Source organism: Macaca fascicularis, chromosome 14 (assembly GCF_037993035.2).
Source record: "Macaca fascicularis isolate 582-1 chromosome 14, T2T-MFA8v1.1".
Taxonomy (NCBI): Eukaryota; Metazoa; Chordata; class Mammalia; order Primates; family Cercopithecidae; genus Macaca; species Macaca fascicularis.
In genome coordinates, this window is record NC_088388.1 from 57,898,192 (window position 1) to 57,908,947 (window position 10,756).

Consider the following 10,756-nt stretch of genomic DNA (forward strand, 5'->3'; position numbering starts at 1 on the left):
TCAAATGTCATCATCCCTCACTTAAATTTCTACAGCACGTGTTATTAATTCTCGTGTTGTGTGCTGACTTCTCTTAGGCACTCTATTCCTTAAAAATAGAGTCTATATTTGTCTTATTTTAAAATTAATTTATTCAAAAATGTTGGTTTAACACCTATTATGAGCCAGGGAGTGTTGTAGGCACTGCGTGTAGAGCAAAGAAGCAAACAAAATCTTTGCCCTCTGGGAGCTAAGCTCTAGTGAGGGATTTTATATATACACACACACACACACACACACACACACACACACACACACCTCGCTAGAGCTTATATATATATAAAATATATAAAATAATCCATTCATGTTTATATAAATATATATTTTACACATATTTATTTAAAAAAGATATATAGAGAATATATTCTATGCCATATAATGTTATAAAATCAATGCACTGAATCACGCAGTTGTGTATATATGTGTGTGTGTGTGTGTGTATATATATATATATATATATATATATATATGGAGAGAGAGAGAGAGAGAGAGAAAGAGAAAGTCGTGGGGTATGTGGTACGGGGAGTTACTAGTTTATGCAGCATACTGGTTAAGGGGTTAGAAGCTATTTTATGTAGTGTGCTTAGCTCTCTGTTGAGCTCTGGATTCACATGTATTCCTGAGGGTGCAGAGCCTAGAAAATGGTAGCTGGTTAATCAGTGCTTGCTGAATAATTAATGATTAAATGAATTTTTTGATGACGACTATACTGGGAAGAGAGAAGAGAGAAAAGGAGAGAGAGAGTGAAATCTTTTAAATTACACAATGATACCCCAAATGGATTTTTCTTAAGTCATCATGGTCAGAGGATAGACCTTAGAGATGTGGCCCCCAAAATTTCACATCCAGGTAAATCCCAATATAATTGGCCAGATCCAGGATGGGCAGAAATCTGTAAGCTTGAAGCTAATTCACAGAGTCTATAGGTCACCTAATATGGCTGTGTTGAAAATGCAAATCCCCTTTGTTTCCACGGAATGTTGTTTTCTTTACCCAAGTCATATACAGGCACTTTGAAACTAATTAATATTTTAAATAAGTTTATATCAAATTTGCTATAACATTGGATTATTAGGTTATTATCAAACTTGTTGGGATATCTTTTTCAATCTACCTACTTTTTTATATTTTATTTTTTGTGGTCTTAAGTTTTGCATTTACGTAAAATTCAGTTAAATAAAGAACACTTGCAGCAATGTTATGGGATTGGAACCTAAGGTATAAAGTATTTCTATTTCCTTTAAGGCTATGTTTAATTTTCAAATAATATCAAATAAATTTGATGTTATTTCATGCTTTTCAGACAAGATCTCTGAGCCAGAGTTCTTCATTTCTCTTTTTTACATTTGGAATATAATCCAAGTATTTGGTCATTGTCTAAAATTGCCAAAGAAAATTTCTGTCAGGATAGGCTCCTCTTTTCATCTTCTGCCAGAATTTCTGGGGTGAATGCAGACTGGAACTCTTAGCTAATGGACTGACTTTATTCTTTATATACTATGTCCATAAAATCAATGCATGACTTCATTACTGAAAATGAAAAGACAAAATCAAAGCTCTGTGGTTGAATTCATCCTCTTGGGTTTTTCTAACTTTCCTGAGCTCCAGGGGCAGCTCTTTGGGGTTTTCCTGGTTATTTATCTGGCGACCCTGATAGGAAATGCCATCATTATAGTCATCATCTCCCTAGACCAGAACCTCCATGTTCCCATGTACCTGTTCCTCCTGAACTTATCTGTGGTGGACCTGAGTTTCAGTACAGTTATTATGCCTGAAATGCTGGTGGTCCTCTCTACTGAAAAAACTACAATTTCTTTTGGGGGCTGTTTTGCACAGATGTATTTCATCCTTCTTTTTGGTGGGGCTGAATGTTTTCTCCTGGGAGCAATGGCTTATGACCGATTTGCTGCAATTTGTCATCCTCTCAACTACCAAATGATTATGAATAAAGGAGTTTTTATGAAATTAGTTATATTTTCATGGGCCTTAGGTTTTATGTTAGGTACTGTGCAAACGTCATGGGTATCTAGTTTTCCCTTTTGTGGCCTTAATGAAATTAACCATATATCTTGTGAAACCCCAGCAGTGTTAGAACTTGCATGTGCAGACACGTTTTTGTTTGAAATCTATGCATTCACAGGCACCTTTTTGATTATTTTGGTTCCTTTCTTGTTGATACTCCTGTCTTACATTCGAATTCTTTTTGCCATCCTGAAGATTCCATCAACTACTGGGAGACAAAAGGCCTTTTCAACCTGTGCCTCTCACCTCACATCTGTGACCCTGTTCTACGGCACAGCCAATATGACTTATTTACAGCCCAAATCTGGCTACTCACCAGAAACCAAGAAACTGATGTCACTGTCTTATTCACTTCTGACACCTCTGCTGAATCCACTTATCTACAGTCTGCAAAACAGTGAGATGAAGAGGGCTTTGATGAAACTATGGCGAAGGCGAGTGGTTTTACACACAATCTGACTGTGTTGAGAAGCCATGTAAGATTTAGTCACTGCCTGAATGTACTCAATCTAAATTTAATAAATGGTGAAAAAGTTTGCATTTTTTGGCATGAGGATGATTAATTTCTTGAGTTCTCCAAGTTTGATTGTATATCAGGAGCATCTTTATATGTTAACGTTTTTAGTTTTTTTCACCAATGCATAATATTCCTTAATATTGAATATAACACAATTTCAACAATTTGTTTAGCAATAGCCCTACTAATGGTTATTTTTTTGGTCACAATAGATAATACTAAAACAACCTGTTTTTATATATTCATAAATTCTGGTGCTTTAATTTTTACAGAATAGCTTTCACAAAGTAGGTTCGAAGGGTCAAAACAAATGTGAGTTTGCAAGTTTTCATAGGTATTACTGAGTTACTTTTCTAAATGATTTTAACGACTTCAGACTGACCTGAGCACCCATCCTACCCCACTGTCTATGTTGAATGCCAAGAAGCCTACAATAACGAGATGAGATTTTTTGCTTCTGTAGTGAAAATCCGTTCCATAAATAAGTAGGAAAGAGCAGTTATTTATTGAGAGGGACACAATGTCTCTACTCAGGGACTCAGAGAGGCTATAATTCAAAACTAGTTTTCTTCTGGTTATTTTAGAATATATATTCATCCAGTGTTTTGAGTAGAGAACATCATGTGATCATTTTTGAAGGTCATTTAAAGTATGGCTGTCCTTTCCACTTATAAACTATATTTTTTGAAACTTGATCAAATTTCTTCCATAAGGCAAAAATGCACCTTATACAGGCCAAACAATGTATAATTGCGTTTTTTTCTTGTGGGACATAAATATGATTACCTCATTGTGCCGATTTTTCTATTATCCTTGAGTCACATCAATATTCATGTGCATCTTTCCAACATAAAATAATCATATAATAGTCTTTCTAGTTATACATAAAGATGAATAATTAGACAGATTGCAACATTGAAATGTAACATTTCATTCTTGCTTCCTATTTTAATATTGCTATAATAAATAGAAAGGGTTCTACTCATTAAATCTGTATCAAAGGAGTTGACAACACCCTTCATTTCTGCTCTGGGGGTGGAGGTGGGGTAATAAAGCAGTTAGAACACTTCTACGAAGCAATCATTCATTTGATGGAAAACCCTCTTTTTCTTCACATCTACTTCTGCCAAAAATAAAGGTGAAGGTGCAAATACATTGGAATTTCAAAAAAAAAAAAAAAGGAGAGAGAAATTTCATGAGAAGAAGGCTGAAACCTTGTAGGTGGTGATGCAGGACTTTTCTTCTCAGTCACTTTGGAAGCTGGAGACCCCTGGCTGGCAACACCCAACCTGGGCCTTGCTCAGCCATGCTGGCATGCCCCAGCTCGCCCGTGTTATAGCTTGTACTTGCATTCAGCAGTTCCCAAGCTGTTTTTATCACACCCAAGAAGAATGAGGATATGCTGGACATTGAAGGGTAAGGATGGGGGAGAATAATTTTACTGAAGGACAGAACAACTGTCAGCAGAGAGGGGATGTGCCGGGTGGTTCCCCTACTCGAAGGCAGGAAAGTCCCACCATGGTGGCTGGGTCCAGGGCCTTTTAGGGACTCAAAATGGGAAGTGCATGCTGGTTTGTGAGTATGCAAAAAAGTTAAAGTGAAGACACCACTCAAAAGTGGGCACGACAGTGTAGGAAAACCAATTAGGAAAGGGTAGGTATATGTAAAATAGGTGAAGAGTGGGGACCAATCAGAGGAAAGTATGTGAAATGGGAAGATAAGTCCTCAATCAGGTCCTAGGGTTTAACCTGTAGCTTGGCTTTCAGGCTTTAAACTGTCTTCCACTTAGAGGCGGGTTTCACTGGGACCCACCCCATCTGCCTAGGCATTTGGCTGCCTCCTGTCACTATCAGTAATATCTGAATGTTGTATAATATTGTTTTCATTTGGGCATCAAACAGCCATCAGCAAAAGCGTTTGATTGGATCCCATCTCTTGATATACTGAAATTTCCTTCTGATAGCTTTTAAAAGAACCAATTAAGTAAGGCTTATGTAAAATGAACAAATCAACAAAGAAGCAAAGGAAGCCAAATACAGAAAGTCTTTTTAGCCATTCTTCAGTTCATTTTGTAAACCAATTTTTTTTAAAAAAATTATTTATAGGCCGGGCACGGTGGCTCATGCCTGTAATCCCAGCACTTTGGGAGACTGAGGCGGGTGGATCATGAGGTCAGGAGATTGAGACCATCCTGGCTAACACGGTGAAACCCCGTCTATACTGAAAACACAAAAAATTAGCCGGGCATGGTGGCGGGAACCTGCAGTCCCAGCTACTCGGGAGGCTGAGGCAGCAGAATGGCGTGAACCTGGGAGGCGGAGCTTGCAGTGAGCCGAGATCACGCCACTGCACTCCAATCTGGGTGAAAGAGTGAGACGCCATCTCAAAAAAAAAAAAAAAAAATTCTTTATAAAAATGTCTTAAGAGCACTAAATCTCATGAAATAGTCTCTGCTCTTGAAGGATTTACAATGTATTGGTCATTAGATGCTGGAAGCTCACTATATTCAACCCTTTCCTCTTTCATTGCCTTTGTGATAAATAAAAGCCTGCATTGGCAAGATGTTTATGAAATTACAATAAGAAATTAGGTCACTCTAATTCTAAATTTGTACGTGTGTGTGTGTGTGTGTATGAATCCAAGTATATGCTGGGAATTCATACATTTGTCATGTTATGTGAGGAGATAGAAATAATCACTAGTAAATTTAGTCATAGTTTAAAATTTTTATGTTATTCTGATGAATAGAAATTGTTAGTATGCTTCACACATAATAGCCTAATCATATCATTTCTGCATACTATTCTTCATGGTGATTTTTAGTTATAGTCACTGTGGCTACTACTGCTGCTGGTTTCCTAGTTTATGCCCATTCTCCTTTTTCTTTAATAGAAAAAATCCCATTTTTGTTCTTTAAGTAGAAATAAAACCAAGTCTCTTAAGGGCAGTAATGTATCCAGTTAATAACCAATTTCCCAGTTTCTCTTTTGAACAAGGGTGGTTTGTGACACAGTTCTGACTAGTGATATGTAGGTGGACATCCTTGAGTAGGGTGTCCATGAAAACTCTTTAAAAATGTGACTTAGTTAGTAAGGACTTTTTGCTCTTCAACCTCCTCCTTCCTTCTACCTGAAACAAGCCATGAGGCTAGAGATAGAGCAGTTATCTTGCAGCGAAAGTTAAAGCATGACTAGAAAAGCCAGGCCCTACAGAGGCCAAGTGGAAAGCTAGAGGGCCCCTCGGGCCCCTCGGTCTATGATGGCATTGCGTAGCGACCTGAACATTCCTCTCCTGCCTATTTCTTTACTGACTGTTACTTCAGAGAAATAAACCTTGTCTTTGTTTAATCTAGTATTTGCTAGGTTTTCTGTTATAGCACAACCCGATCCAGACTATTATTGTTACAAAAAAAAAAAAAGAAATTTAAGAAAACTTAACATGTAGTGGATAATTTGGCATTTTTCTCCACAACATATTTAAGCTTAAGGTTAGAAAATTTTAAATTATATTTTTTTCTGTTTAGATCTGAAAAAGAAATTATGGAACTGTAATACTGGTAGGCATGAATAAAGTTTGACAAGAAAAATGATATCCTAGAAGTGAAATAGAGTTATGGTTTTCTTCCAGAAAATGCAGGCAAACAGCAACCAATAATATGGACAGAGATAAAGGTTTTACAACCCCCTTCGCCAAAGAGGCTTAGAGGTGGCTGATGTCCCAAGTAAACTTGAAACAGAAAGCAAATCACGCAAGCTTGCTTCAAATATAAAAGTTAATACATTTTTCCAATATATGCTTATCAAAAGCAGAAAAGAAAAAAATGTTTCTACCATGAAAAGCTGAACATAATTTTGTTGAGTTCCAAGTGTTTTTTTTCTTGAAGATATATCTTGCTTTTTATATAACTTGGATCATAGGATTATTCAAGTGTGTGTTTTATTTGTTTTATTTATTTACACATTGTTTATGTTATCACAAAGTTTTCATAAACATAATTTTTCATCAGAACATGGAAAATAATTTATTTGCTCATTCCCTATTTTTGGATGTTTAAAGTGTTTTGAATTTTATCAAGTCATAAAAAGCACTGCTATTTATATGCACAGCATTTTTTGCTACAAAAAGAATTATTTAAAAATTTTTCTGCAGTAAAATTATTTAACTGTTTAAAATTAATTCCTTTAGACTAGATTTTGGAAAAAGGATTGTTGGGTTGAAGGTTTTGAACATTGTTTAGATGCTTGATGCATGTTGTCAAATTGCCAGTAAGGAAGGTTGTATTGTTTGACCTACTCTACCATAGCATTCCAGAGTGTCTGTTTTGTTTTGTGACCTGTGATCTAGTATTATTTGTTTTTTATTTTTTTAAATTTGCATTTTTTTTGTTTTTCACTAATCAAAAGAAAGTTAGAAATATTATTTATTTTTAAAGAAAATATTGCTAATTATGTATTTTTAAATGCTATTATGCTGTATTACTTTATTAATTTTAATTTACTTTAAATATTTATGATAAGTTTTAATCACAAAAGTAATACATGCTTATTTTAAAATTTTACATAAATACAGAAGTAAGTAAAATAACTTTTTTTCCGAACACCAGCCTTCAGTGCAATCAACAGCCTAAACAATATTCAAAACTGTTTAATGCATGGCACACAGAGGTAAGTAAACAAGAAGGCATTTGGGGACATCTTTATGATGAAAAAAGTATTTTATTTTATATGCCATAATTATAAGAAAGATTAGCAAAGTGTTAGATAAGACATTAAATATTAAATTTGTATACTTCTAATAAAGTGTTTTCAGAAATTAGGAGAAGGAATTTGAGGTTGTTTCCACAAGTAAAGTTTTCTAATATCAGTTTCTATGCTTGAAACTGCAACTTGCAATTTCTGATCAAGACATCTTAGGGATGTTCCCTTCACATTTTGCTAGTTGTCATTGATACAAAACTGGCCAGGCATGGTGGCTCATGCCTGTAATCCCAGCACTTTGAGAGGCTGGGCTGGGAGGGTCACTTAAGCCAAGGAGTGTGAGACCAGCCTAGGCAACATAAGGAGACCCTGTTTCTACAGAAATAAAAATAAAAACTAGCCAGGCATGGTGGCATGTCCCTGTGGTCCCAGCTACTTGGGAGGCTGAGGCAGGAGGATCACTTGAGCCTGGGAGGCCAAGGCAGTGGGTGAGCTGTGATCATGCCACTGTACTCCAGCTTGGGTGACAGAGTGAGACCCTGTCTCTGAAACAAAACAAAACAAACCATTCTGAGAAGGTAGTTGATAAAATTTGTTGATGAAAAAGTCAAACTCTGTAAAATATTTGCAGAGATTTATTGTGAGCCAAATGTGATGACCATGACCCATAACATAGCCCCAGGAGATCCTGAGAACATGTGTCCAAGGTAGTTAGGTTATGGCTGGATTTTATATATTAAAGTTACAGGCAAACATCAATCAATATGTGTAAAGTGTACAGTGTTTCTCTCCAGAAACATGGGATAACATGAAGTGGGAGCTTCCAGGTCACAGGTGGATTCAAAGATTTTCTGATTAGCAATTGATTGAAAGAGTTATTATCTAAAGACCTGGAATCAATCGAAAGGGGTGTTCAGGTTAAGATAAGAAGTTGTGGAGATCAAGATTTTTATTATGTAGATGAAGCCCCCAGGTAGCAGGCTTCAGAGCTCTTATCAGACCTAAAAAGGTTCCATACTTTTAGCTAATTCTCTTCTGGATCAGAGAAAAGATATGGAAAGGGAAGAGGATTCTCTACAGAATGTGGATTTTCCACACGAAAGATAGCTTTGCAGGGCCATACCATTTAAGAACATGTCAAAGAAATATATTTTGGGGAAAAAAAATTTCGATTTCTTTCAGGACCTACTATCTGTCACGAATTACCATACTAGAGTCAGGTTTGAATTTGGTATCTTACTGTTACAAAGAGTCTATTTCTGTCTTAAGATCTCTATTTTAATGGTAGTGCTGGCCAGTTGTGTCCGAATTCCAAAGGGAGGAAGTTATAATGACACATGTCTAACCTACCCCTTCCCGTCATGGTCTGAACTAGTTTTTCAGGTTTACTTTGGAATGCCAGTGGCTGAGAGGGGAGTCCATCAGTAGGTTGGGGGCCTTAGAATTTTATTTTTGGTTTATGAATCTTAAAAATCTAACACTTTCTTTTTTTTTCATTGCCAAGTGTAATGTTACAATTTATTATGATAATGAGAATGGATTTCATAACTATTTCAATTTTTTTCATGTTGAATATTTCAAAATGATAATGCTAAAAGAATCTAATTGGCAGGCCATTACAACAAGGTGGCTTTGGCACTCTAAATTCCTATGTGAACCAACCACAGTCCAGTCTAATCAGTAAATCGAAACTAGAAACAGCACCAATCAGAAACCACCAACTAATTTCTAACCAATCAAAATTATTTTCTTTGTCTTGCTTTTGCAAAATCTTTATAAAGTTTCCCTTCTTGCCTTTCCTGATGGAGTGAGAGCCCCTTGTGGTCTGGTGCTGCCCCAATTCTTGAAAATCTGAATGCTCAGAAAAACTCTTTAAAATTGAAATGTACTTAAGTTTCTCTTTCATCATAAGGAAGTGCTATTCTGTAGCACGCACAGGCAAAGCAAGAGCAGTTACTACCAGGTAGTTAAGATGGAAATGAGCATAAGACTATGTAAGGGCAGAGATTTGGGGCACCTTGTAGAGCTGTGCCCACCAGAGGCCCTTACTGGATAATTGCCCACTCTGATTCTCTGAATGAGCTACATTATTGCTTGTATGCTGCACTCCTTTGGGCACCTGGAAACTCTTAGCCACCAAGGCAGCAGCACATTGTTTAAAGCATCTCCTAGGCTTCACTCAGTGGCTTCCAGCAGAGTGCTCCAGACAGTGCTCACTGTCTGTGGGGAACACAGGGTCCCATCAGACACACATCCATTTCAGCCAGTTTCTGAGAAGCCCACAAAGAGGCCAGTGACAATGTTTTGGTACTCTGGTTGCTTCAGGTATTGCCTGGGCTCTCAGAAGTCTAAGATCAATATCTCCTGATAAACTTTTAATGCATTTGAAATATACCAGTTCATCTTAGCACATTAACTGAGAAGAGGTGTGCTTCTTAAATTTTAGGGTGCAAAAGCATCACCTGGAGAGCTGATTAAAACACAGATTCATGGACACCTCCCCAGAGATTTGGATTCAGTTGGTCTGAGGTGGGGCCCAGAAACTTGCATTTCTAACAAGCTCTTAGGTCTTGCTGATCCAGAATTACACTTGCAGTAGCCATGCCCTACAGGATAGTTTAAATATTTGAGACTTATTAAAGGAGTTATTTAACAATAAATGTAAAGTGCTTAGAGCTATGCTTGGCATGTGATAATCACTTAAATGTTGAGTTTGAACATTTGCTATTTTGTGGTTCATCTGGGTTGGAGAGCAGAACCTTAATGTAATTCCTTTAATTGGTAAGGCTTTAAGCAAGCATTTTCTTGTTTTCCCAGCTATCATTCCCAGGTTTGTGAAAATAATCAGATATTTTAGTATAATACTGTTGTGATTTTTTTCCTATTATACTTCTTTTCATAGCCTTTCATTTATTATTACATTATATGTTGTTATACTTGACCAAAATTATTTTAAAATTGAACTATAAGATTTTCTGATTTAAAAATGGCTTATCATTTTTGTATCCTACATGTTACCTTTTCTTAAGCTGTTTTTTTCAGATGAACTTTTATTTGGTTTCAGTTTCTCCAACGTTATTTTTTTCAAACATTGTATAATTGTTATACATCCTGCATCCTTGCATGTCTAAAACAGTTTTCCATTTGCCTTTGTTAAATAAAATTTACAGGAGGCTATTGATTTAGACTGAGCTCCTGCATTGTGCCCCAGTAGATTAAACCAAAAGGGAGTTGTCAGAGGCATTTAAACCAGAGAGACTCCATCTTGTATGGAGGCTGGGTAAAATAAGGATGGAACTTACTGAGCTGCATTCCCAGGAGGTTAAGGCATTCTTAGTCACAGCATGAGATAAGAGATTGGCAGGAGATACAGGTCATAAAGACCTGGCAGATAAAATAGGTTACAGTAAAGAAGTTGGCCAAAACTCACCAAAACCACAATGGCAACAAGAGTGACTTCTGGGCATCCTCACAGCTCATT

At 36.5% G+C, this 10,756-nt stretch overlaps 1 protein-coding gene across 1 annotated transcript; it reads left to right on the forward strand.

The window, feature by feature from the left end:
• The first annotated feature begins 786 nt into the window (after window positions 1-786).
• On the forward strand, window positions 787-2,552 carry LOC102138525 (olfactory receptor 10A6). Its single transcript, XM_005578723.4, has one exon. It carries the CDS (start codon window positions 1,558-1,560, stop codon window positions 2,518-2,520), a length of 963 nt encoding a protein of 320 aa, XP_005578780.2. The 5' UTR covers window positions 787-1,557; the 3' UTR covers window positions 2,521-2,552.
• Window positions 2,553-10,756: the final 8,204 nt, after the last annotated feature.

Bases quoted from the DNA above. Each gene is read 5' to 3' on its own strand.
- LOC102138525 (XM_005578723.4), top strand. From the start codon at position 1,558: ATGACTTCATTACTGAAAATGAAAAGACAAAATCAAAGCTCTGTGGTT.